General features: G+C 44.1%; 2 protein-coding genes and 1 long non-coding RNA gene across 6 annotated transcripts in view; 1 reads left to right on the top strand and 2 right to left on the bottom strand.

The window, feature by feature from the left end:
- Nucleotides 1-439: 439 nt before the first annotated feature.
- COPS9 (COP9 signalosome subunit 9) lies at nucleotides 440-2993 on the bottom strand. The gene is made up of 3 exons (XM_051781602.1): nucleotides 2850-2993; nucleotides 2706-2778; nucleotides 440-751 (listed from the first exon to the last, which is right to left on the bottom strand). The coding sequence occupies exons 1-3, from the start codon at nucleotides 2910-2912 to the stop codon at nucleotides 714-716; spliced, it is 174 nt and encodes a 57-aa protein (XP_051637562.1). The 5' UTR covers nucleotides 2913-2993; the 3' UTR covers nucleotides 440-713.
- On the top strand, nucleotides 2985-26726 carry LOC127468447 (uncharacterized). 2 transcript variants are annotated; one of them, XR_007903567.1, is made up of 3 exons: nucleotides 2985-3069; nucleotides 4903-9211; nucleotides 26445-26726. It is a non-coding gene; the product is annotated as an uncharacterized LOC127468447 (long non-coding RNA). The 2 variants fall into 2 exon arrangements; XR_007903566.1 differs by lacking the exon at nucleotides 26445-26726 and adding an exon at nucleotides 15313-15808 and having other exon boundaries at nucleotides 4903-5056.
- OTOS (otospiralin) overlaps nucleotides 3665-27747 on the bottom strand; it is a 51074-nt gene continuing 26991 nt past the window's right edge. The window contains exons 1-4 of one of the 3 annotated variants that reach the window (XM_051781599.1): nucleotides 22501-22585; nucleotides 6301-6391; nucleotides 5937-5963; nucleotides 3665-3849 (exon numbers count right to left, since the gene is read on the bottom strand). In XM_051781599.1, coding sequence (XP_051637559.1) covers nucleotides 3665-3849; nucleotides 5937-5963; nucleotides 6301-6391; nucleotides 22501-22524 — 327 coding nt within the window. In that variant the 5' untranslated portion in view covers nucleotides 22525-22585. Of the gene's footprint in view, nucleotides 3850-5936; nucleotides 5964-6300; nucleotides 6392-6689; nucleotides 6723-22500; nucleotides 22586-27747 lie in introns of those variants that run through there. The other 2 variants (XM_051781601.1, XM_051781598.1) reach the window with 2 other exon arrangements.

The raw sequence follows: 27747 nt of genomic DNA, 5'->3' as shown, positions 1-27747 counted from the left end.
GGAGAAAAGAATCCTAAATTATTTTCTTTCTATAAGGTACAATTTCAGGAATTAAATTATATTTTTAAATCCAAGCATTCCCATGGTCCAGGGTCAGAACACTTCTCTGCTTAAAATATCAAGGTGAAATTACTTTTGGTTTCTGTGCTTCCTAAATTAAAAGTGAAGTACTGATGTCTTGAAACAGAAGACCACTTACACTGCTCTTAGTGTGACCAACAAATGAACTGGACTATTCAGAACAAGCAACCATCTTATCCCAAGATAATCCTTTATTGTAGGACAAACAAAACTTTACTAGGCAGCAATGTGCCCTGCCACGTATCTTTTATATAATATCCAAAAGTAACAGTGAATTATTTAAAAAATAGAATTAAAAAATCATTCTCTAAGGGAGCTCAGAACACAGCAATATCTACTTTCAAAGTATAACCCAGAGTGAAGGAGAGGTTTTTTTAGCATTTTATTCAATAAGGACATCGGCAAATAAAATTTCCACAGAAATCTACGCACAGCTTCCTAGAAATAACATTCCACAATTCCCTCCTTAGTTATCTTTAACCATCTGGTTTTCATATTCCCCGAGCAGCTTATTCAGGTTTCTCCCCCGGCTTGTGATTTTCCCATTTTGATTACTTTAATAAATAATGGACACCACAGGTGATCCTAGAGAAAAATCCACATCTCAGCACTGCATAGCTGGACAACCAAGTTCACTGGATGTCATCATCATCGAAGAGATCTTCAAAATCTAGTAAGAAAAATAAGACAAGGTAAAATTACCCTTAAAAGTTTCAACTGTTAGAAATGCACATACTCAAGTAGAGTACTTCATTATTAAAAACAGAAATAAAGATGAATTAAGTGAATGAGAGTTACTGCACCATCTATTACTGGAAATGTAATCAGGGTGGAAAGAGACAGCAAAGGCAGGCAAACCCATGGACATGTTCTCTGTCACGCACAGTTAAACTGCCCCACTTGTACAATACAAGCTGTGCAATCAAACTCATGAAAGCTAAGTTTAAAAGAAGGGGCTTTTATAACGGCATTAAGTAGCCATCACAGAGAGGATCAAGCAAGATTCCCTGAGCCCAGAACAAAGCACGTGCTAGCTTTATGCATGCAGCAAGTCTCAGATGTAAACAGTCCTGCAGAATCCTGGCTTTAGGTCACAGCATCCAGGCAAATCTCTAAATGCTGCAGACTGACATTCTCAAGTGGGATTTGCTGTTAAAAGTCCCTTCCTTAAAAACATTTCATTGCTTTGAAGGTGCTAATAACATTTCTCTCTCTGAACTCATTTCAGACTAGTGAAATGTGGCTGGCTACATTTCATCTTTGGAAAGTGCTCTTAACTACTCAGCTTTGTATCTTCTTTGTATATTGAGCATAAACTAACAACAGAACTGAATACAAGCCCTTATTCTTACAGAAGGCAGTCTACGTGCCATACAATAAACTGAGGATTAATCCTCATTTAGAAGAGTCCTAAAATACCAATGGAATATAATACCATGATGGTAGAACTTTACGGAAATACCTGCTCCTGAATATGCTGGCTCCAACACAGAGCTAGCTCCTTCACCACTCCTGAGAGTATAACTGAAAATTCCTTTTTCTCCTGCATTCTAAATGTTGAGAACCACGAGAAACCTACTTTATTTTGGAATTAATACCAGTTTGTGATATTAACACCACTACAGCAACCAGATTTAATAATGTATCTGAAACTCCCTGTTGGAATGTCTAAACATACTTCTTGAGAAGAAGCATAGAAAAAGCCTTTGTAATCAAGTGCAGTGTTCTATATTCTACCACTAAGTGGCCTGATATGTAGCTCTTTCCTCTCAAAGCAGCTGTCTATACTTATATCTAGGCTGAGAGAATTGGAATTGTTCAGCCTGGAGAAGAGAAGGCTTTGGGGTGACCTAATTGGACCTTTCCAGTACCTGAGGGGAGCTTATGGCAAAGAAGCAGAGAGACTATTTACAAGGGCTTGGAATGACAGGACAAGGGGGAATGGCTTCAAACTGACAGAGAGTAGGTTCAGATTGGATATTAGGGGAAAATTCTCCACTGTGAGGGTGGTGAGGCCCTGGCACAGGTTGCCCAGAGAAGCTGTGGCTGCCCCATCCCTGGAGGCGTTCAAGGCAAGGTTGGACGGGGCTCTGAGCAACCTGGGATAGCAGAAGGGGGGATGGAACTTGATGATCTTTAAGATTCTTTCCAACCCAAACCATCTTATGATTCTATACGCATACAGCTCACTTTCAAATGCAGAAACTGCATTAAAAACAGTGGTTTATTTTCCATGGGACACATATGCACACGTACTTTAAGAGATTAATGAACTACCTATGTAATGCCCAGACACAATTTTTTGAAGTCCATTCCACGTTTTTGTATCTATTTGCACATAAGTTACTATTTGCATATAAGTTACTTGTTATGCAAACAGATAAAGGTATTTTTCCTTGTGGTGATCAATACCAAAACTTCCACGAGAGGAAAACCACGCATTTTACCGCTCCCGCCTGCATTATTTAACACTGAAGCGCTCTTACACCGCTCACCAGAGATGTAGTTAGTGAGTTTAGCGGCCACCAGGCACCGAAGATATGAGATCAGCGACAAGCGAGGTTTGCTGCGACACTCCTCAACCCCCCCGCCCAGCCGGCGGCGGTCCTTGAAGAAGTCCTTACCATTGAAGAAGTCGGCGTGCACAGCTTTCTCGTTGGCGGCCAGGTCCATCAGCAGCCCCGTGCTTCCCCCTGCCTGGGAAAGCAGCCGCTGAGCGCCCCCGCACCACGGCGGCACGGCGACGGCTCCCCCTGCTCACCCCTCACCTCGTCCAGATCCACGTACGGCCCGGCTCCCTCGGGAAACATCTCGTCCACCGCCGGCTTCATGGCGGCCCCTCTGCGCCGTCACTTCCGCGGGCAAGGAGGAACCGCCTCTCATGGCCGCCCTGTGGGCGGGGGCGCCGCCGTTGCCATGGCGAGGAGGGAAATGACGGCCACCATTCTGCTCACCCCGCCCTCCCCCTGTGGCGGGCCAAGGCTTGAGGTGAGGCACTGCCCTGCAGAGGGTGCGGCTGTGGTTTAAACTGGTGGTCCTTGCAGCCCCAGAATGGGCGGACTGGCCAGATAATTCCTGTACATACACGACTCCTGTACTCTCAGAGAGTGGTTTCCTGAGTCAACGCTGTGAGCATCATGGGTAAAGAAAGCTCCCAAAACTGTGCAGCAGAATGGAGGAGTTTATTGTTTTCACGCGAAAGGATAAATTGTAAAAAATTCAAAGCATGAAACGCTGCGTGCGACTTCAGTGAGTATCACTAAGTGGCTGAGGCCAGCCCAGCTGCATTTATTATCACCTCTAAGTTGTAGAAAAGAGACTAATTTAAAGCATGAAATTCTGTGCATGGCTGTGGTATCACAAAGTGGCTGAGGGCAGCCCAGGTGCGTTCACTGGCAGGTATTCGCTCTAACACCTTGGCACCCATAAATTGTAAAAAGGAAACTAATTTGAAGCATGAAACGCCGTGTGTGACTGCAGTGAGCATCACGAGGCGGCTGAGGGCAGCCTAGGTATGTTTACTGTCAGACAGGTATTCACCCAAACACCTCAGCACTGGCTCTAGCAAAGCCGAGTGAGGCACTTAGCGCTCGTGGTCAGGCACGTGGTAGCCAAGGTGGCTCCCAAAAGGGAACTGGGCAAAAAAAGCTCTGGCCATTTCATTGATCCTGTTGTAGGCTCCCAAGGTCCGGAAATATTCCACGTAGGACCAGAAATCGTTGGATGAGAAAGGCCAGTATGGCAAGGCTACAGCTTCCTGGTACAGATCTTAAAAAAAAAAAACCAAAATAAAATGTTGCAGATTACTGTAATACAAAGCATTTTTGTTGAAAGCTTGGTCCTGGGAGCCAATATGGTTTGGGGTTGTGGGTTTCCTAATGGGGCTTATGGGCTCCTCTGGCAGGAGAGAGGCAGGGAGAGCCTTCGACCCCTCTCCATCCCTCACTCTGTAGAAGATGAAGCCAGTATTCCCTGCTCCTGATGCACTAGTGTGACAGAGCGGGACAAGATGGAGAGGAGCAATGAAGGCACACCATCCACATCTAGGGCAATTCAAGAATTCATCAGGCTGATTTAATTGCTAGAAGGCTGCTGATTATTTAAAGGCAAAGAGTGGTTGCAATTGAAAGCCATTTTTTCTCACTCCACACAATTTGCTTTGCCCAATATAAAAATATAAGGAATAAGGCACCATCACCTATACTCTGACCCTGCAGCTGCCCACTCTGCCCACAGAGCTCCCCAGGACTGAGGCCATACTTCCCTGACATTGCCTGGGACTGCAGTTGTCCTCTTCTCAGAGGGCTGTAGGAAACAGGCTAAGGGAAGGGAAAGGAAAGGTTTTGCCGCCTGGAAGACAGCTGTTGTATTTGTGCCTGCTCTAGGAATATCAGAAAAAGTGGTATACTCATTGAAACGGTTTCAAATTCAGCAGGAAAACAAAGTCAGTTCTGAAAATACAGAAGCTGACCACCCTTGGGCCCAAATCTGGGCAAACACAGAAGCATATATAACATATAAACACTAGCTGAGACCACATAGTTACAAATGTCTTTCTGTGCAGCAAAGCTAAATCTAGTATTTTGTTTTGATTTAAAACCTATTTATATGAATGGGAGCCATTCCACTCAGCTTGGGACCAGGGTCTTTAGTAGGAATTAAGAGCCTTCAACAATCCTGTTGTCAGAGCTTAATTTTATGGAGTAAAGTTTGCAGTGTGCAGGCCCAGATGGCACATAACCAAACAAATGAACCAGTGAAATGCTGTCTGCAGAGGAGAACTCACTGTTAATACCAGCTGACCTTAGATTCACTTTGCAGGCTGCTGCTTGGCCTAGTGTGAAAGAAAACCATAATTGCTGGTAATGAGAGCAACAGAACACTGCCTGAAGAGGGTTGTATTTTCACATTGACACACGCTCCTCTGACCGTCTCAGAAGGTTGCTGCAGAAGTATTTGCTGTGCACAAACGCAGGTGATACATTCAAAATATTTTAGAGCTATGAAGAAATAGATTGGGGCATAGGGGGACAGGTTTGAATTATAACTTAATATTAGACCTTATTCTGTATTTCTGCAGTTCATATCTGTTATAATACTCTGCGTATTTGTATCTGTGCACTGGACATGCTGCTGGCTGTCCTGCTGATTAACTTAGATGTACACCAGCAATAGCAGTACCTGATTACTGTAGATACTTCTTTGCAATTTTGTTTCCAGACAGAATTCTGTCTGAAAAGCCAAAGAGAGGTTAACTGATAGAATCATCAGCAAGCCAGTGTAAACATCATTAGGGTGTTGAGGGTTTTTTATTTAATCAAAGGCAAACACTAATCCAATGGACTAATCACATGAAGCAACATGAACCACAGGGTAGCTTTGCTAAGGGATTTAGTCCAACATTTCTGTAATTGGATTTGTGGCAATTTGTAAATTTTAAGCTTTATGTTGTGGAGGCCAGTATCTCTTGCCAGTAACCAGATGCACATATAGTATTACTGTTCAGGACAGACAAAATCCTCAGATGTCTGATACACTTACAAGTCTGGTGCTTTCCAGTTATGATTTTGTACAACAGAATTAGTGACTTGACCATAGTCCCTTTTCATTTTAAGACTTTTAGTATATTAGCTCTATTATTAGACACTAATATTTCAGCTTTTAATAAATTTTAAAGACATTTCTAAAAGTTCACTTTTTTTTCTCCACCAGAACTAGATGAAAGCACTTCCACAGCCCATTGAGGTTAGTGAGCGTTCCTGCCAAAGTCACTGCTAGGCATCAGGTCTGGGAGTTACAAATTACTCTCCTAATTATTAGTGATACAAAGCAAATAAAAATACATTAGGAATTACCATCTCCATCCTGGATGGATCGGGCATCTGTGAATAAAGAGGAAAACGCATTAGTACCAGCTTGTGCACAGAAAGACTTTCTGTTAATAAAAGGTTTCCTGTGTAGCCAGAAGATAACAGGGGTCAGGGTTAATGCCCATATAGGACCCTCTACTTAGCCAAAGGATTTTTGTTTCTTGAACAGTAGAATAAGAAATTCCCCATTTGCAGTCACTCAGTGCTACAAACCAAATACTTATAAGTAACAGCCAGAACAGTTATGATTAATACACAAGTGATACTAAATAGAGGATATTGTATTCATAACAAAATATTTCTGGCTACTTGAAAACATAAACAAGGATAAATTCAGCAGTAATCTTACCTGTTAGCATGTTCATCAGCATGCAGAAGAAAAATAAGCCAGTAAATGTCATCGTTTCTGCAAGATAATGCTCGTGTTTCTGAAAAGTAATCTGTACAATTGAGGATTATTACAATACATTAATAATCATGCAAAGTCAATTATTCCTTCTTTAATAGAAGAATGCATTCCAAAATAAAGTCTAATTATCAATTCAGGCATAACAAGATCCAATTACATTTCCTTACAGCTTCTGAACTGCAACACAGAGACCGGCAATCCTGAAGCATGTATTAATATTTTGCCTTAAGATGGCATAAATCCAAAAGGCTCCTCTGAACTGACATGAAATTAAGTGTCTTTAGAAATGTTTTATTTTGTGGTTAATTTACTTTCACTTTAGAAATTACCTTTCTCTTCTTTTCTTCTTCTTGCAGTAGTAAAGATATGGAGCTCTGTGTCAGCTAGGAAACACCAAAAGGATTTCTACTGCTGTAAAATAGCAGTGCTCAGTAAGGAAGGGTAGGGGGAAAACGTCACTGATTTTCTGCACCAATCTGGTTTTGTTGCCTTCAGGTATTTTAACTGCTCCAATTTGCATTATATTTCAGCACTGTCCATGGAAGAGACAGTGGACAGTTTCTGCAAGGAAATCAGAATCAACTTTGGCGATAACACTTTTGCTTTTTGAAGGCAGACGGAGAAAATCCAGAGGCAAATTCACTGATTGCTACCATTGCTGCCCTCTGGATTTTCTTTCTCTATAAAAATAGATTTTCAAAAACCTTATTTGAGCAAATTACTAAAAGGATATGGAATTCCCTCTCCAGCTGAGTCACAAACCCCACAAGTGCTTGACACTGCTTTATGTTCTTACTTGGAATCCTTAAAACCTGGACCTTAAAGTGTACACAGGCACCAAGTGCCCACTAAAATCCATTGGGTTATGCTAAGTAAAGCAGGAGGTCCCCAGTGACCTCAGTCATGCTGGTGGTGCAGGTGCTTTCAGAGGGTCATTAAGGTGCATTGAAATGCATTTTCACATTAAACTGAATTCCTGGAAAGATTCCTCTGCCAACACCAGCTTTGGGCTCCAGCATATGCAGGTTGCTGAATGGATCCAGTGCTTTCAGAAGCCTGGAGGGGAGAGAGAGTTTGGAGAACACTCAGCTGACATGGACATCTTGATTGATTTTCTTTTATCATAAAACTCCTGATGGCAGTGGGTGGGGTCAAGGGCCTAAGGTGTAGCAGAATGTGTCCTGTGAGTCATGGGAAATGTGGGGATTTCTGTGCTCCTCGAAGACGTGGCTGTTGAGGTCATCTTGCCAAACCAGGCAGCTATTTCCAGAGGGCTCCTCTGCTGAGTGGAGCTACTGAAACACCAGTGCAGAGCTCACTGTGCACGTTCCTGCTGCAAGGTCTGATCTTACAGTTGCTGGTCTGAGCTGTGCCCTCTCACTAGGCATTTTCAGTTGCCTTTATGATCTACAAAATCATTCTGTCTCAGTTCTAGACACCTGCATTTCCTAACTCTGTGTGTGTGTTGATGTTGGTGCTCTTGCTGTATCACATCCACCCATCTGCCACAGGAGTACAGAGAAAGTCTCCATACTCACAAAGTCCTGGAGGGGAGAGATCCAGGTGAATGGCCTTGCAGGAGGCCCCAGCTTTGCTGGAGTTTGTTCCTGTCTATGCGCAGAGTTAGGTAGTTCTGCCAAGAATTATTTCAGGATGTTCTGAGCAAGGGAAAAAAGGGTGCTTTGTAGCACACTAGGCTGTGCCAACTCTTGTGGAGGCTGAAAAGAAAAATATTATGAAGGCAGAATCTATTCCATCTTTGAAAGGCTTTAATCCTCTTGGTGAATATTTCCTAAGCCTGTAGGAAGGGTCCCTACATCAGCCAAGTTCTGCTGGCACCTTTGCCCCACTCCCCTGGATTGTGGCACTTCCCTTGCTTAGTGGAGTCCTGTGGTGCAGATGTACCCAAGTTCACCCACCAGCACTGCCTGCAGAGCCAAACTTTCCCTTTCGCTGCCTAGTCCGTATATCCTCTTCCAATAAACAATCAGAAGAACTGAGGTGTACTAATATACACAGAAAACAGTCATCAGCTGTAACTGAATAATTACCATGAAGCTCCTTCTGTACATATCTATCAGTAGCTTTTGGTTTTGGCAGTTGATAAGCAGGAGGAGTTCCAAGTGGGAGGTGAGATAACATATTCTGGATGATGACAAAGGAGAATAATGACGTTTCTGCTGCAGCCACATCCTGCAGCTCTACCCTCACGATATTAATAGTGCTGTAGGGGAATGACAAAGTCCCAGAAGTTATCGGACTCAGGGTCACTCTCGTCAAAACATGATTTGCTACAGCACTGGATTATCATGGGAGGATTCACGTAGCTATTGAGGTTCATGCTGACATACACCTTTACACCTATCTCCTTTACACCTTCCTGTTCTGTCCTTTGAAGCTTGGAGTTGCCCATTCCAGAACTAGGAGGCTCACCCATCTGACATTGTGTGACAGTCTTTTAACAATTACACACGTACAATTGAATTAAAATCCAAGTTTTCCAGTTGCTAGTGCACATATTGGAGATGAAAATAAATTCCCAGTGTTTCCATGTGTAGTGGTTTGGATCTTGTTTTCCCCCAGAGGCTAAGGAAAGTGGTAGACCCCAAGGGGTGGAAACCCCTGGAAGTTTTGAAGTTCTGCCCAATGGGCGCTCCTGCAAAAATGTCAACATCCCACAAGCTCACCAGAAGAGATGAGCTGTAGTTTTGGTGGTTGAGGAGAGGTGGCCATGTTGTAGAGCCACGAGGAAGGGGCTCTGAGCCCCTTGGGCCCTCTGGGGCCCCCCAGCCCCTGGCTGGGGGGGACTGCAGAGACTTGGAACAGTGTTAGACTGGACTAAGTGTCTGTAGTAAGCCGGGAGATGTTTTCTCCATGGGCACAGAGCAGCAGCCAGCACTGACCAGAGAAACGGTGGCAGAGAGCCAGGACAGATAAGGACCTGAACCGGAGGAGTAGCAGGAACAACATGCAGCACCGCAGAGAAGACTCCTGGAAGAAGAGCCGAGGAAAAGAGAGAGAGCCAGCAGCTGAGAGACAGAGTTCTGGGGGTAAGACCGATACCAGATCCCCCAAAACTCCCTTGAGGCCCCTCTTGGAGAAGAGGGACATGGACTCCTATTTTGGAGAAGAGTTTTAGACATGCAGCACCGGAGAGAGAGAGAGAGAGGAGCTAAGAAGCTCAAAAGACATCCCGGAGCTGGACCAGGACAGCCAGATGGAATGCAGGGGGAGTTGACCTTGGCTCCCCCCCCCCCTCGCACTGCTGCCACAGTGGCAGCCTGAGAGACAGGGCACAGAGGCCCTGCAAGGAACTGAGTCTCCTGGAGATACCAGACCGTCACAAAGACCCCCCTGTGTCTTCGTAATATGACCGTGGTGAAACGACCTTGTCTGGGGTTACGAAGCCCACGGAAGACCCCTCGGTTGGAGGCGATGGGGCCGAGGGAGCCTGGATACCTCCCTCGGGAGTGCTGGCAGAAAGCCAGCCACAGCTGCTGCATGCATGAGAAGAAGAAACCTGCTGCCTTAGAAGATGCTGCTGCTTAAGGACTGGAAGGGATCTGTCCTTCTTTCCCTCCTGGACTTTTATTTGGAGGGGAGAAGAGATCTGACCCATTGTAAATACTATATGTCATGGTAGAGATAGTTGTGATCGTGTGTGTAATGTGTTATAGTATTTATTTGTATAGTCATTGTAATATATTCCCTTTCCCCCACTTTGAGTCTGGCGTGTTTTGTCTGAAAAAAACCCATCTCACATTAGGTTGAGATGTGGGAGGGGGAATGGAGCTAGGGAATTAGATTTTGGGGCTATCTCAAACCATGACACCATGCTAAAGTAGGTCTAGGAAATTATAAAAAGAGGGATGAGAATTAGCAATGAGAACAGTTGCATCAGGGGATACAATCTCTTCTATCTGCAGTAGATACTACAGCATGTAAGAGTGCTGAGAGAGTCCAGTGTTTTAATTTCTATTCATTTTGGAAACAAGTTCACCGTTCTACTTTTTTTTCAAAGCACTTATTTTTGCTGGCAGCAAGTTCTTCAGGTGCCAGACTCTAATGTTTGCATGGAGTTTTTTAGATAAGGGTTTTGATTCATAAAAGCTTTGCTACATGAGAGAAGGGGCTGATGGTTTATCCTACCCACCTATCCCAGGAGGATCCATGATCAATCTGTACTTTTTGTAGATGGCTCTCAAAGTCAAAAAATACTACACAGAGTTGTGTCAGGGACATAAATCAATCAGAGCACAGAGGACATTCCCTTGGAAATAAGGGAATGCAGTTTGGGCAGCACAGTTGTTTGTGTGACTTGGTGGGTATTGGCGTCACAGACAGGATCTCCCTTGAAGCAAAACTGTTTATTCCAAAACATGATAATTGCTAATTTTTATGATCAATCATTCTGTGATAAGACAATTAGAGTAAGGTACCTTCCTTCCTTTCTTTTTTTTGACTTTATGACTGTGTGACTTAAGGACTTTTGACTTTACAAGTTATTTTTCAGGGTTTTTTCGTTTTGTTTTGTTTTTGAAGTTAATGCGCACATTGTAACTTAGTGCTTTCTGGGGAGAAAGGGGTGAAATTTTGGAAATTAACTTTTACAAGGGGCCCCCCAGATAAGCTCACTCTGGTTTTGCTGTAACGTAACTTTTAAGAGGGGCTCTCTGGAGAAGATCGATCCAAACTTGTATGGTAACTTTTTAAGAGGTAACTCTCCAGAGGAAGGAGCGAGACTTTGGGAAATTTGCTGTAACTTTTAAGAGGGGCTCTCTGGAGAAGATCACTCCGAATTTGTGGTAACATGGAACATAATGTGCAAGCGCTTACTAATCTATTAGATGAATTTGGTGCCAGGCCATCTCTTCCGGGAATGGAATGGGAACAAGATAATTGGTGTAATATTCAAGCAATTGTTGATTGAATCTCTACCCTGCGGGCAGGGGCGAGAAAAGGTAAAGGAAAACCTATCATTTGTTCAATATTAGATGCAGCTGTAATAACTGCAATTAACAACAAAGAACAGCAGCAAAAAGCTGTTAACTTAAAGTGGTTAACTCACTGCAAAAATTGGTTAAGTCTTTGCAGATGCCGTTGGAGGAACAAGCGGCTACTGCCACTGTCCTCCAGGAAGAGATAAGGAATGAAAGGGCTACAGCCCATGTGCTTTGAGAGGAGCTGTATGCAAGATTAATGAGAGAAGGAAAAAGGGAGTCAGAACTGGAGTCATCTAAAGAAATATACCCTCTCTCTGACTTAAAACCTTTGCGTGATCAAGTGGAAAAGCTGTCGGTGTCTCTCCATCCTCTAATTAAAACAGAATACACATATGAGGGCTCGGATGATGATACACCTCAAATAACTACAAAAGAAGTCCCTTATACAGCAACTGAATTAGCTAAATTAAAAAAGGAATACAGCAGAACTCCTAAAGAGTCTGAGAATGAGTATGTTTGGAGAGTCTCTCTTACTGGGGGTGACCAAATTTTGTTATCAGAAAAAGAGGCTGAAGGATTTTGGGGAGCCGGAGTTTTCCTGACCACAGGAGATAACCCTGCACCTTGGTTCCTTACCCAAAGAGCAGCCTATTGGGCTGGAGGACTCAACCCTTTAGAAAGGGGAGATCCTCTGGCTATAGTGGGAAATGTTAATCAGATTGTAGAAAGTGTTCAAAAGGCTGCTTGTTTACAAATGATGTATGATAGGGAATTAACACCAAGACGTGAATCCCCTATGATGCTTCCTGTAGACCCTGAAAGAACGATTCCCCTTATCAGGGGACTCCCTGAGGCTATGAAGCCCTTTGGCACTCAGCTAAAAGGACAAGTAGAAAGCCTCACCAAAGGGGAAAGAACTGCAGCCACTTTAAAAGCAGCTTTAACCCCAGTTGTCACCGTGGAGAAAATAAGATGTGGACCTGGGGATAAGTGGCACAGGAATTAATGAATTATGGAAGAAAATATGGTCCAGTACCCTCAGTTACTACTGATACTAAATCAGTACTTTTGCACAGAATGCAAAAGTACTCCAGCAAGACTCAGAAAGGTAACGTTATCCTCTGGACAAGAAGGACCCACTAACACTGGGGGATACAGGGAAAAAAGGAATGCCCTGTGGATTGTGGGCTTGCAAAAAGGAATCCCAAAGTCCCTAATGGATGGCCAACCCACAGATAAATTAGAGATATTAATTCAAGAATGGCCAGTAAAGGAGGAATCCCTGAAAGCTGTCCCTGCTACAACCCCTGCCCTGGAGGGGTCACAGCAAGGGGAGGTGACAGGAAACTCCTCTCTTCATCCTTAGTAGGTAAGCTGGGGGATGAAGGCTGGTTTTACATTAGACAGCTTACCAAAAATTCCAAAGGAGATTTGTTGACAACCTTTCCTGTCGGTCCCCGCAGAACTCCTGTAACTTTTTTGATAGACACTGGCGCTCAGGTATCTGCCCTGAAAATTGAAGATGCATCTGCATGTGGAATCACTCCCTCACGTAAAGGCATATTTGTTGCGGATGCTTTCGGGAACATACAACCCCAGATAACAGCAAAGGTAAGATGCTGGTTACCAAGGGGGGAGAAAGCAGTTGAAACCCTAATGATTTTGGGTAAACTTCCTACCAATTTACTGGGACTAGACCTCCTGAAGGGAAGGTCTTGGACTGATGAGGAAGGAAACATATGGGCTTTTGGAAAAGAAATCCCACATCTGTGTTTACGAAGTCCTGCCCCTGCTCTTCCTCCCTCCCTAGTAACCAATGTCAAACCTTACCCCTTACCCTTGGGAGCAAAGGAAGGAATCACTCCAGTTATTGGAGATTTAAAAGAAAAAGGAATAGTGATTGCAACACATTCTCCTTATAATTCCCCTCTGTGGCTTGTCCGTAAGCCAAATGGTAATTGGAGGCTAACGGTAGACTACTGCTGTCTCAATGCAAATACGGGACCCCTTACTGCAGCAGTCCCAAATATAGCTGAGTTAATAGCAACCATCCAAGAACAAGCCCATCAAATCATGGCCACTATTGACATCAAAAATATGTTTTTTATGGTTCCCCTGCAGGAACAAGATCAAGAACGCTTTGCTTTCACATGGGAGAGCCAGCAATACACTTTTACCCATCTCCCACAAGGATTTAAACATTCACCCACTCTAGCACATCATGCACTGGCACAGGAACTGTCACTCATTCCTCCTGCACCAGGAGTAAAAGTGTACCAATATATTGATGACATTTTAGTAGCAGGAAATGAGATTGCGCCTGTGCAAACAACCCAAACAGACATTATCAGGCATCTGGAGTCCCTGGACTTACATATCCCTCCTGAAAAGGTACAACCTCCTTCACAAGAAGTAAAATTCCTGGGAATTTGGTGGAAGGGAGGAATGGTTTGTATTCCCCCAGACACACTTACCTGCCTAGACCAACTTAAAACACAAGAGAATAAAAAAGATTTGCAGCATGCTTTAGGCCTGCTGATTTTTTGGAGAAAACACATCCCTGATTTTTCAATAATTGCACGGCCCTTACATGATTTATTGTGGAAAAAAGCAAGGTGGGATTGGACCCCCCTTCACGATGAAGCCCTACAACTCCTGATTTTTGAGGCCAACACATACCACTCATTAGGCCCCATACATCCTACCAATCCAGTACAAATTGAGTGGGGATTTGCAACCTCCAGACTGTCCATACACTTATGGCAGAAAGGACCTGATGGTCCCACCAGGCCTATAGGGTTTTATTCATGCAGTTTCAAAGATGCTGAAAAACGATATTCTATCTGGAAAAAAAGGCTTATTTGTGGTGAGTATTGCTTTTCCTGAAACAGAAAAAATTGTCCATCAGCAACCTCTAATTTTAAGGGGACCCTTCAAGGTCATCAAGCCTTTTTTGACAGGAACCCCATCCCCTGACGGGGTGGCCCAGCGAGCTACTGTTCGGAAATGGTATGCTCAAATTGAAGATTATTGCACCATTTTTCAGGTAACAGAGGGAGCTCGCAAAAATCTTCCCTGACAAGATGAGGTAACTTTAAATAGCATAGTTGATTCTCCACCTTCTGTGATTGAAGCAGCACCCCCATACTCAGAACAATTGCAGAATGTGTGGTTTACTGATGCCTCAGCTAAACGGGAAGGTAAAGTTTGGAAATATCATGCTGTAGCTTTACAGGTACATAAGGAGACAAAATAATAACTGAAGGAGAAGACAGTGCACAGGTAGGAGAATTAGTAGCAGTTTGGAGTGTATTTAATCATGAAGCCAAAACCTCTGACTCTGTATATGTCTACACTGATTCTTTTGCTGTGTTCAAAGGGTGTACTGAGTGGCTCCCCTTCTGGGACAAAAATGACTGGGAAGTGAATAGAGTCCCTGTTTGGCAAAAAGAGAAATGGCAAGAAATTCTTGCTATAGCAAAGAAAGGGAATTTTTTAGTCAGGTGGGTAGCCTCTCATCAAGAAAATGAAACTCCCGCTAGCCGCTGGAACAACAAAGTAGATGAACTGGCCAGATTAGCCCCTCTAAGTGTAAAAACTCCCGCAGAGAACTGGGACAGATTGTTAGAGTGGTTACATTTAAAGAGACAGCACACAGGAGCACAAGACCTATACAGAGAAGCAGGAAGCAGGGGGTGGCCAGTAACTCGAGAGATGTGCCGCACCTGTATATCCTCATGTGAACAGTGCAGAACCCAACTTGAGCGTCATCCTTTAGAACAACCCCCGTTACATATCAGAGACAGAAAAGGGCTGTGGGACACATGGCAGATAGACTATACTGGACCCTTTTGAAAGTCTGAAGGAAAACAGTATGTGTTAGTGGGAGTGGAAGTCAGGTCAGGATTAGTGCAAGCAGAAGCTTTCCCTCAAGCAACCAGTACAAACACTCTAGAAGCTCTTAAAATGTGGTTCAGTTTTTTCCCAAAACCTGTATCTATCCAATCAGATAACGGGTCACACTTCACAGCTGCCATCGTCCAGGAGTGGGCCAAGGAAGAAGGAATCCAGTGGATATTTCACACACCATATTATCCACAAGAAAATGGCATAGTGGAAAGAACAAATGGCCTGCTTAAACGATTTCTAAAACCTCAGAAATCCAACTGGACTGAGCAACTATGGGATGCTGTAAAAATGGTGAATGATAGATGGGGAGTAAATGGTTGTCCCAGACTCACAGCTTTTTATCCACAGCCTCCCTCTCTGATACCAGAAACATCAAAACATGAGAGTAATCAGAAACCCTCTCACCTTCCTGGACAACCTGTATTAGTGGAACTACCTTCTGTAGGAGCTGTACCAATGGTACTCACCACTCCCTTGAACATATACACCTGGAAAGCAAAAGATGGTTATGGCAAAGAACACAAAATAAGCTCTCAGTGGATTGTTCCTACATTTTAAGATTGGGCCCTAAAAGGGGCCAGACAGATCTTTTTCTTTCTTTTACAGGTAACTGCCCAACGGAGAACTGTGAATGAATAATCTCAGATTTGGACTATGGTTCAGTTTACTGGTAACTGTAGTTATAATTTGTAAGTTATGTTTGTATGGTTACTTACCTTGTACATGTGCTCAGCAGAACAGACTTTTAAAAGTGAAAATCAAAGGAACCTTGCCTGGGAACTAGTCAAAGGGTTTGCAAAAATATGGAATCATACTGATCAGGGTCTATGTGTAACTTTACCAGAGTCTGCTGAACAAGGATTGCAATTTTTTATGATACCTTTGAATTTATCCTTTGTTTTTAACATGGCTAGTGTGACAGCCCCATTGCCCCACCCAAAAAGTGGACCAACAAGACCAACGGAACCCAAATACTCTGGAAAGATATTCCTATAGTACATGGCCTTTACCAAACTTACACCCCATCTCCTAATATGACTCAAGACTGGATGTCACGCACCAAATATTGTAAAACAGTACAATATAACCAAAGGTAAATATAACCATCTTATCTCCAACTGAATCCCCTCACCCATCTATTACATCAAGTAAAGGTGAATTTAAACCTGGAATGATAACCTTTGAGAAATATAATGCTAGACAACCCTGCCTTATTTACACATGGGATCCACTCTTTGACCCATTATACTCACCAGATGTATACGAAAGTAAAACATGCCACAGTTTTTAGTCCTTCCTGGTGTATACAACTTCCTAACGTAACAAATATAACTCCAGTTAACCAGAAAAACTTAATGTGGGCATGGTCTGTACAAGCATTTTTTGAATCCAAATTTACAGAACCCAAATTTACCGTGCCTCAGGTAGAAGACAGTCTCTTATTCAATTGCTCAAAGGTTATAACATGCAAAGAAGGACCAGGAGATCCTCCAGAAACATGGTTTTCACTCAGAACTAGAACTTTGATAAGAGATATGTGTACTTGTTGGAGATACCCTTCTAAAGGCTGGAGAAATCAGGATGAATCCTGTAACTCGACCTACAAATATCTTCTTAATCCCTGTGGAGTTCCCTATACCCATTACCCAATCCACGGTACTCCAATAAATACTAAACCAAAAATCACCATCCTTGATCATGCAGACAATACTGACTGTAAAACTGCAAAATATATAGCCCCTCTGGGAATGGCTTGGGGATGCTCTGATGGAAAGTTTTATTCACATCTGTCATTAGAGCGGCATGCTAGACTTAGGTGTAGTCCTGGAATTCCCTCTCTCTGCCCCAGACGTGTCTTTACTTTTACTAAAGGGTCTAAAGAACGTCATCATCACAGTGTTATTCCCTCTCCAAAATCAACACAAAGGCCAGAATGGGCAATTAAAGGAGTTGATTTTCCAGATTATTACACCACCTGGCAAAAAGCATCCCTTTTTCTTGAGAATTTCTTTACCCCCTATGTCACCTTAAAAAGACACCAATTTGTATTAGAAGATATTACCTGGCAATTAAGTGTTTTAAGCAATTGGACACAACATGCATTTGGGGAATTAAACACTCAAGTCCCAGCAAACTACTAAAATGACATTGCAAAACAGATTAGCATTAGATATGTTACTGTTAAAAGAACAAGGTGTTTGTGGAATGTTAAATTTATCAGAAACTGAATGCTGTGTAACAATTTATAATGCTTCAACCTCCATTGAGGAGGCACGAACAACAATGAAAGAAATAAGTAACCACACTAGAAATTTGTTTTATGCAATGCAACCGCAAGAAGTGTTAGATGGAACATGGGTTACCAACATCCTAGAGTCTTTTGGACTCACTGGATGGGGAAAATGGATAGCACAAATTGGAATAGCAATTGTCATTGGAATTTTGTTCCTAATTACTGGCATTGGCTTAGTTAAATGCATGATAGACCGCTTGCTTGTTTCTTTCTCCCCCTCTGTTCGCTATATTCGTATTACCACTACTGAAGAAAACTACCTTGATGTGCCAAGAAACAATGTCGAACCACGGGGTGGTGTGTAACAGACAGATAACATACAAATGCCAAAAATTATGTTTCGCCATTGTTTCTGCCTGTCAAAAACTTCCTACCAAAAATTCTCTGTCAGTTTCCCACCAGAAGTCCTCACCAGAATTTTCCCACTGGAGTTTTCCTGCCAAAAGATCCTGGTATTGTTCATGATTATCATATCTCTGCGAACATCTGAACAGGGCTATGTGCCAAGAAACCACACACAACCTCCTCGGAACACTATAAAAGATGAGGAAAAGTTTGGGAAAAGCGGGGAAAGAGGAGTGGGAGAGAGAATTAGCTATAGCAGCTAAGGATCTCTCCTCCACCTCACCCTCATCTTTTCTTCTGCCACCGTAAGCTGCCTGCCATCACCAGAGACTGGACCTCTGCCATCTTGAAGTGGACTGAGACCCACCGTACCACCCACGTGAGTTTCTCCACCCTGACCATATTTCTGAGGGCCAAGAGGTGCAGGTCGAGACCTCCACACAGCCTGGGACACAGCCCGGTGTGAGCGGCGGCAAGGCCCACAGCCTGGCTGCATTCCAGAGAACTAAGACGCCCTGCAGCTAAAGAGATAACATCGAAAGCGGCAGAGACCAGAGGAAAAAAAAAAGGCAAAAAACTGCTTCTCTCTCTCTCTCCCCCCCACCCTACAGACCAGCTCGGATGAAAAGGTAGTTTTGGTGGTATCTTTTCTCTGCTTCTAAAAGTAATCTTAGCATTTTCCAACCTTTTCTTATTTTTTCCTCTTTCTCTTTGCATCTCTTAGCTATTAATTAAAAACCAGTTTTGGTATCAACAGATAACTTGTATGAGTTTTAATTTTGCTCAAGGGAATATTCGAATCTAAAAACTCTTTCTGCAGTATTTAAGCAGATCATAACAATGGGGAAAACTCCTGGAGCTGCCAGCCCTGCTAGTCTGCCTTCAGGTGGGACCTTGCTAATGGGCTGTTTTACCCAAAGCCAACCCCTGTGGAGCAATTCAGCCTTCCTTATTGATTAACTAGAAGCAAAGATAAAGGAATACATAAAAGCAAGTTTATGGATGCCTTTGTTTTCCCAATAGCTATATTAGACTGCTATTGCACACACACACAGAGAAAAATCTGTAATCCTCCAGCCACTGAAAAAAACCCACGTAAGTGGTTTTAAAAAACCAGAATCTTTCCCATTTAATCAATAGGCAAAAGCACATCCATGCAGAGCACTGTAAGAACATATTTAAAAACTAAATAGCACTTACAGCTGCACCTGAAGTGCTTTGCCCTTGGGCTGAGCGGACAAAATGTTCTCTGCAGGGCTGCAACACTTTTGTACATCAGAAACAACCAATGACACTGATATATAGATCATCACTAGAAATACAAATGTTTGATTACTTCTTCCAGCAATGTGGTCCAAATAATACAGGTCAAAAAGAGATTCCCAGGACTATATGGTTTGCTCAGACAGGTGTGAATTGCCCTAGATATTCCAGGTATTCACAGCTTCATTTTCTTTCCTGTGAGCTTTGCTTCACTTTTCATGAATACAGAAGCTCCAAAAATGTTTGATGATGCTGCATTAGCCAGGGTAGTAAAGCCCAGGGCAGACAAGGAGAATTCAGGTAAGGATCTCACAGTACCAAGCAGCTGAATAACAAAACGGCCAATAAAGTACCTGGGTGAATACCTCCAACTTTAGAGGCATGTGGTATCCGACCCTTCTGACTCAGAAAATAGATTTGGAGCTATGAAAGATAGTTCTGACCAAGCAGTGCTGCACTTTTGCTCTGTATCTTACTCTCCCCTCAGATATCCTCTGCTGCTGGGCCAGGTGAGCTCCCAGGCTGGCCCTGTCGTTGTTCTTACAGTCAGTTTTACTGAAAATATTATATATTTCCAGTTCCTGTGAACAGATAGCTTTCCTGCCAGCAACTGGCTTGATCATCTTGATAATAATAGCCCCTGGAAGCAATTGAAAGGAGACACAGCAAATAGATTTGGATAGTTACAAAATAATTAACAACACAACTGTAATGTAATTAGACATAGCACAGTTCAAATGAACCACTTTCAGATGTATTAGAGGCAACTGTGAAGGTAAGATCTACAAACCTGAGTTAAGGAGTAGCTCTGCACTTAAGTAAATCACACTTAAGAGCCAATAAGAAAGTGCATCTGTTCATACTTATTTCAACTTATCATTTTAACCTCTATGTGAAGAAGGGTTATGTTTGTAGATGCAGATGAGCTTCCAGGGGTTCGCAGTGCTATATTGCAGCAGCAGGTAGTGAAAGCAAAGGAAGGGAGCAGTTCCACTAGTCCTGCTGGACTAGTGCAGCTTGGCTCCCAATGAGACATTCCTGCCAAGTATCCCAGTAATACCCTGGTGTCCTCACCTCCTGCAAGGGGCTCTCAGCTGTTCTCCACTGTCCCTTTCCCTCCCAGGGCAGTGCTGCCAGCTCCAAGCACCATGTTTGGCTTTCCCAAGGGTCTGTGCAAGGCTGCTGGAACACAGGAGGCTGGTAACCCTGCTTACTAGTCAAGCAGCGGCTGCTGAGCAAGCAAAGAACAGCTGCAGGTTGATTTCTCCCCTCTTATCACCCCTGATACCAACAGATTTTCTCCACTGTCCATCTGCAAATTGTCATATGAATGACAGGAAACTCACATCCACGCTACCACCAAAGTAGGTGATTTACTAACATTTCAAACTGGTTTTGCTATAGACAAAATGGAGTATTAGATCCAAGAAGTCCACTTGGTTTCCTACATCTTGTTTCCTCAGGAGACAGAGCTGGCAATTCCTGTTAGCACCACAGAAGGTGCATGGCAATGGGGAGCATTTGCTTCCAAGCAATTTGGCTGCAGGGAGAATGGGAGGCAGCAGCACCTGTTTTCTAGTAGCAGAGCATCCAGGACTTGTCCTCTCCCTTCCTGCACCCACATTAGACCTAAGCTTGTCCAAGGCATCTTTTTAAATAAATTGGTCAGTTCTTTGTTTTAGCCTTACTTAGCTATTCAGCACAGTCATAGATGACTGAACTCCACGGGGAATCTAACAAATTGATCCCTGATTCACAGCTCTTAAGAGAGGATATATTTTTCCCACTGCCATTATGATTAGATGTATCATAGCAATAACTTCCACCATTTTGAAATATACTCACAATAAGTTGCTTTTCAGATTGATTGAATGCTCAAGCTACACTTAAGCTATTAAGCCATCAGCATCTGTTTATTGTTTTCATTTCACAGAGAGGTTTCTTTAAATAAAAGTGCATTAAATATTTGTTACCAAAGTTAAAACTTTATCAGGATGAATAGAAGCTTCTTTACAGCCAGAGTCTCTTATTCCCTTTGATTCATATGCCAAGGCTACTTAAATATTACCAGTTATACCTGTCCACGAGCAGCTCTGCCCTAGGGACAATAAGACTGATTAAGCAAGATTAATGAGGAGATAGGCTCGAGTACAAAAAAATCCGTCATGGAAATGTGAGTTGCTAGTGTATTTGATAGCAGCAATAAATGAGACCTGTTGGGGCAGTATTATTGTAGCAGTTGCCAGATCAAAAGCCACATATGAAGGGAGCGAAGGCTGCACAGTGCTCTGCCATGCTGGAAGTGACCTGGCTACCCAGAAGCACGGCATTAGCCCATCCAGCTGTCAAGAGATTGCTTCAGCTGCAGATGGGGAAGTCTACACTTAAAAAGAGACTTCTGCCAAGGAAGTAGCTTCCGTCAGGTTCAGTATATTGATCTGGGTGGTGTGACTGAAGAGGGCACTCACCCTGTATGCTCAATGCTGGAGGTACTGCTCAGCACTACCAGCAGCACCTGTATCTCACCGCCCCTCAGCCTTCTAGCATTTGGCAGAACAAGCTCAACGTGTAAGAGTTTAACAAGTGCATTGATTCACTAGGAGGAACAGCTGAGGAGCAGGAAGGATTTGGGAACTCTCATCTTCTGTGTCTCCTGTGTTCCCTCAAGGTTAGCAAACCCAAGAAGGGTCACACATCTGTCAGGAAAAAAATCATTCTGTTTCTCAGTCTTACAAAGTTTGCTGTTTTAAAGAGTGACAGGGTGAGGACTATCAATCACATCATGCCAAAATGAAGCAGCAGTTACCTTCTATTCCAGCTTTTCTGGGTAACAGCAATCACTGCTAATAGTGCAGTTGGAGGTGGAGAACAAACCCTGCACAGCTCTTGAAGCTTAGAAGTTATAGTTACTCAGGTTACACAATGTCTTATACATTGGAGGCAGAGCTTAGCCTTACAGTTTGCCTATTTAAAAGCATTATTTATTCTGATCAGGCATTTAGCCTTCTAAGCTAGTAGCCTTTCCAAGTTGTACAAGCTACTTTGCAGAGAGGGTATTTAAGGCTCTAATTTGGACTGATGTACTAAACTCCAATTGAAAGAGATGGAACCTAGTACAAAAGGTGACCAAGTAGGATAAATTAATCTTTAAAACAGCTTTGTTGACACTCAACTTCCTTGAGACATACAGTTAAACACAGGGTAAGCAGCTCTTGGCTGCATTTATTGCTATGCAGCTTATAATTTGATGATCATACCCCAAAGCCCCTGTTCGACACGACTTCGCACCTGAACTTGACTGACAGCTCAGACTTAATATTCAGTTTAATGCCACTTTTGTCAGCATTGACTGAAGTTAAATCGTACGCATGGCCAAGGCAGCCTTACCGGGGTCCTGGCACAGACCTTCATTTCATCCCTGCGGAGTCACACAGCCCGCACGAAGTCGGGAGAGCTGTAGCCGGGGGCGATGGAGACTGGCGGGTGGGACCAAGCCCGGCCCAGGGCTCTGCGCGGGGCTCCGGCTCCCTCTCCCGTCCTCGGCCCGGGATCTCTGCTCTGCAGACACAGAGTCTGCTCACACGGGCACGCGTTCAGACTTTTCTCTGATTTAGCATTTTGCTGGCCACCACGCTTGCAGTTTGAATAAAATCAGGGTAAAACTTTAGCTGCATCAGATCAGCAGAAACCAGGGCCAAAATCACAAAGGTGATAACCCCATCTCAGCAGAATGCGTTTGTGATTGAAGGATATATCACAACTTCTTCCTATACAAAAGGAAATCAGGAAAATTTTACATCTCTTTTGCAAATAGCATTCACCTTTATGGCAACAAGAGGAGGAAAACCCAGTGCCACATTCCCAAGCCCTCTGCTCCCTCCGGTTAGGCTCCTTCTGCCGTTATAGGGAGGCAGCACTAAGCACTAAGTGACTCACCTCGGGCTGCTACAGATTAAGGTCTCAAGTATACAAGCAGGAACTACAGAGCAGGAACAGACATACCTCCAGGAGAGCTAAAGATTAGCAATCCCACAACAGAGACTAGGATTTATAGCCCTGGACTGAGTTTAAATGGTTCCTAGGACCATGGGTAGGGATGTGGGTGAAGGCTCCAGGTGAAGCTGCTCCAGCACCTTTAGAGTATATCAGTGCCCCCAGGCCCCGAGTAATGTGTTTGTCTGTTAAAGAGAAAAGAAACAAACTACTGACATTTTGCTAAAGGAGGTAATAGGTGAGTTAGGAGAAGAAGGATAAGGACAATCCCCCTGGCAAAACCCCAAAGCATCCCTTAGCAAACACAGATTCAGCTCCTTGTATTGGTAATATGTTTCCATGTGATCTTGGAAAATGATGAAGGTACTTACATGTTTTTTGGTACATTTAATCTAAAATCGCACTCCTATCTATCTTTAAACTCTTTAAAACATGCTAAACTTTAAATTTGCCTTGACTTGTGGCTTATACTGTTGGTGGGAGTTTAGGACAAGAATAAAGACTAAAAATGCTGCCTGGGGACCGAATCAAGGTGATTTCTCTGTGTGGCCCAACCTTTGCTGTCTCTGATACCTGCTGTGAGTTTTCCAAGGCAAATGTCTGTGAACTGCACTAGAAGACAAAGGTTACAAAGTACTGCAGCTGCCAGGCGTGTGGGGGCTTGTTTTACCCAGCTGGGCAGCACTTGGGACAGTTTCTAGAAAGTGGGCAGGCACTGTCAGGTGGTGCTGGGAGAAAAAGGCAGGCGTTTTTCCTTTAATGCTTGATTCTTGCCAGTGCTCTGATTTTCCTAGTCTGAGCAACATATGGGATGGCAGTGCATGCCAAACCTCCCTTCTCATGGGCACTGTCTTACCCATTTTTGTGCAAAGCAGCTGTTGCCCAAAGCTCTGCTCTCCTTTTCCTTCAGCAAGGGACGGTCCCTGATAAAGGTGACTCCTGTACGAGCACATGTGAAGCACAGCTGTCATGCATGAGTGTTTTAGGTTGCTCAAAGAGTCACTAGCAAAGGTATCAGCAAAAGCAGGTTTAATATTAAAGTGAAGGCACAAGAGACTTTGTTGGTAAGGTTCACTCTACTGCTTACTAGATGGTTAAAGCATACAGAGAAAAATTGGACTAAAACCTAAACTCAATCAATCTGAAACCAAAATCAACAAAAAATTATCTGCCTGGAGGCTGGGAATGGGAAAAGGGTAAGGATACAAAGGAATAAGCAAGACCCTCCCATTGAGTAAGAAGGTTCAGAGTGGACCCCCTTGCCAAACTTAGCTCCAGACTTGACCAACAATTTAGGCCTAAAGGTTTTAACAGTACTTAACAAGACCTTATTTAAACAATTTAACAAAAGATTCATGCAGGATTTACTGGAGCACAACAGTCACTCATTCCTAGGCCTAATTTACTTACCAATCTCATGGCTGGGCTTCGCGAACGAAGATTTGGGAAGGCTCTATCCACAATTGTTACAAGCACGCTGGTGACTTATGAGGCCAATACGAGACAGACATATTCGATTGCAAAAGGCACAGCAGAAAGACTCCTTAGATGGTGTATTCTGCAAGACACGGTTCTTTCTGCGTTGCCTTTTCTCCTCGATAGTGATCCTGTGTGTGTTCTCAAAGGAGACAGCTGCGTTATAGATGGGGTGTCTCCAGGTCTTTCGATTGGAGGCCAGAGTAGACCAGTTATGTTGATCAATATGGCCAAGGCTGAGATGATGTTTCAGGCAGTCCTTGTATCTCCTCTTCGGGGCTCCTCTCATGTGGCAGCCGGTGGCAAGTTCACCATAAAGCAAGATCTTAGGGAGGCGGTGGTTGGTCCTTCATCCTGGAGACATGCCCTGCCCAGTGCAGCTGTGTTCTCAGCAACATGGCCTCAATGCTTGTGACTGCTGCTTGTTCTAGAACAGATGGATTGGTCACATAATCTGACCAGTGGATGTTTAGGATTGTATGAAGGCAGTGTTGATGGAGACGCAGGTGGTGGCTGTAGATGACCCATGATTCGGAACCATATAAGAGAGTAGACAGCACAATGGCTCTGTAAACACTGATCTTTGTACTTTTCTTCAAGTGTTTATTACGCCAAACTCTTTTATGAAGCTTTCCAAAAGCACTATATGCCTTTGCTAACCTGTTGTCTATCTCTCCGTCAATCTTACCATCTGAGGAGATGAGGCTCCCTAGGTAATTAAACTGCTTGACTGATTTGAGTTCTGATTGGCCAATGGTGATGTGGGGATGATGGAAGACTTCCTGAGGTGCAGGTTGATGGAGAACCTCTGTCTTCTTTAAGCTGACTTCCAGCCCAAAGAGCTCAGCAGCCTCAGCAAAGCAGGATGTTAAACGCTGCAGAGCTGCTTCTGTGTGAGCAACAAGGGCGGCGTCATCAGCATAAAGCAGCTCCCGGACAAGGTGGTTTAAGGTCTTAGTGTGGGCCTTCAGTCACCTTAGGTTGAAAGGGCTTCCATCAGTACGATATCGAGTCCTGATCCTCGAGATCTGCCGTGGCCCTTTGGAGCATCATGCTAAAGAAGACTGTGAATAGGGTAGGAGCGAGAACGCAGCCTTGTTTTACACCATTCTTAATTAAAAAGGACTCAGAAAGTGCATTGCCATATCTGACTTGACCGTGTTGATCCTCGTGGAGTGAGATGATCATTTTAAGGAACTTGGGGGGACATCCTAAACGTTCCAAAATCTGCCACAGACCTTTTCTGCTCACAGTATCGAAAGCCTTGGTGAGGTCGACAAAGGTTACATAAAGACCTTTGTTCTGTTCCCTACACTTCTCTTGCAGTTGTCTGAGAATGAACACCATGTCTGTGGTGCTCCTGTTGGCTCTGAAACCACACTGACTTTCAGGAAGGATTCCTTCTGCTATAGCGGGTATTAGTGTGTTCAAGAGTATTCTGGCCAGGATTTTGCCAGCAATGGAGAGCAGAGTAATACCACGGTAGTTTGAGCAGTCAGATTTAATACCTTTCTTATTATTACCAATCTAAAGTACTTAAGAATCCAGCAGAGCAACATTCATCATTGTCGTGGTTTGAATCTTGTTTTCCCCCAGAGGCTAAGAAAAGTGGTAGACCCCAAGGGGTGGAAACCCCTGGAAGTTTTGAAGCTCTGTCCAATGGGCGCTCCTGCAAAAATGTCAACATCCCACAAGCTCACCGGAAGAGATGAGTTGTAGTTTGGTTGTTGGGAGAGGTGGCCATGTTGTAGAGCCACGAGGAAGGGGCTCTGAGCCCCTTGGGCCCTCTGGGGCCCTCCCAGCCCCTGGCTGGGGGGCTGTGGGGACCTGGAACAGCATAAAGCTGGGCTAGGTGCCTGTAGTTATGCCAGGAGATGTTTTCTCCATGGGCGCAGAGCAGCAGCTGGCACTGACCAGAGAAACGGTGGCAGAGAGCCAGGAGAGATAACACCTGAACTGAAGGAGCAGCAGAAGCAACATGCAGCACCAGAGAAAGGACTCCTGAAAGGAGAGCTGGGAGAAAGAGAGCCAGCAGCCTGAGAGACAGAGTTCTGGGGGTAAGACTGTACCAGCCCCCAAACTCCTTTGAGATCCCTCTGAGAAAAGGAGGGACATGGACTCCTATTAAGGAGAAGAGTTTTAGACATGCAGCACTGGTGAGAGAGAGGAGCTGAGAAGCTCAGAGCGTCCCGGAGCTGGACCGGGACGGCCAGAGGAATGCGGGGGGAGTTGACCTTGGCTCCCCCCTTGCACTGCTGCCACGGTGGCAGCCTGAGGCAGGGCACAGAGGCCCTGCAAGAGATACCAGACCGTCACGAAGACCCCCCTGTCTTCGTGATATGACGTGGTGATACGACCTTGTCTGGGGTTACGAAGCCCACGGAAGACCCCTCGGTTGTGAGGCGATGGGGCCGAGAGAGAGGCTTGAATACCTCCCTCGTGAGTGCTGGCAGAAAGCCAGCTATCAGCTGCTGCATGTGGAGAAGACAGACAGACTGCTGCCTCAGAAGATGCTGCTGCTTAAGGACTGGAAGGGATCTGTCCTTCTTTCCCTCCTGGACTTTTTATTTGGAGGGGAGAAGAGATCTGATCATTGTAAATACATATGTCATGGTAGAGATAGTTTGTGATCATGTGTATAATGTGATATGGTATTTATTTGTACAGTCATTGTAATATATTCCCTTTCCCCCACTTTGAGTCTGGTGTGTTTTGTCTGGAAAAACCCATCTCACATTAGGTTGAGATGTGGGAGGGGGGAATGGAGCTAGGGGATTGGATTTTGGGACTATCTCAAACCATGACAATCATACATTTGCTAGAGCATATTCACCCTCACACACATACACACCTGAGCCAGCCTTGGCCTCACATGGGGCATTCACTGACACTCCTGTGCTCCCCTCAGTAGCACCCCAAAATGCGGACTGCTAACAAGTGGTGATTACTGCTTTTGCAGGCTGGCCATGCCCAAGATCCAGAAGAAAGAGGGCCATCAGGGCAAAACAAAAAAGGGATAGGGGGAACCCATTTCTCACCCTGCTTAACAAATGGGGCCATCTGTCAAGTGATGTATCTGTTAGGTTTGTTTCCTGATTTCCAGCCCAAGGCCTGGGCTCCTCTGTAAACTGTGTGCTTCCCACTGTTTCTACATCCCTGCCAGTG

This window comes from Manacus candei, unplaced genomic scaffold (genome assembly GCF_025592945.1).
Source record: "Manacus candei isolate 608988 ecotype Guabito, Panama unplaced genomic scaffold, ASM2559294v1 h1tg000015l, whole genome shotgun sequence".
In the NCBI taxonomy this organism is placed as follows: domain Eukaryota; kingdom Metazoa; phylum Chordata; class Aves; order Passeriformes; family Pipridae; genus Manacus; species Manacus candei.
Note: the sequence above shows the minus strand (reverse complement) of the source record. Positions and strands in the feature narration are given on the sequence as shown.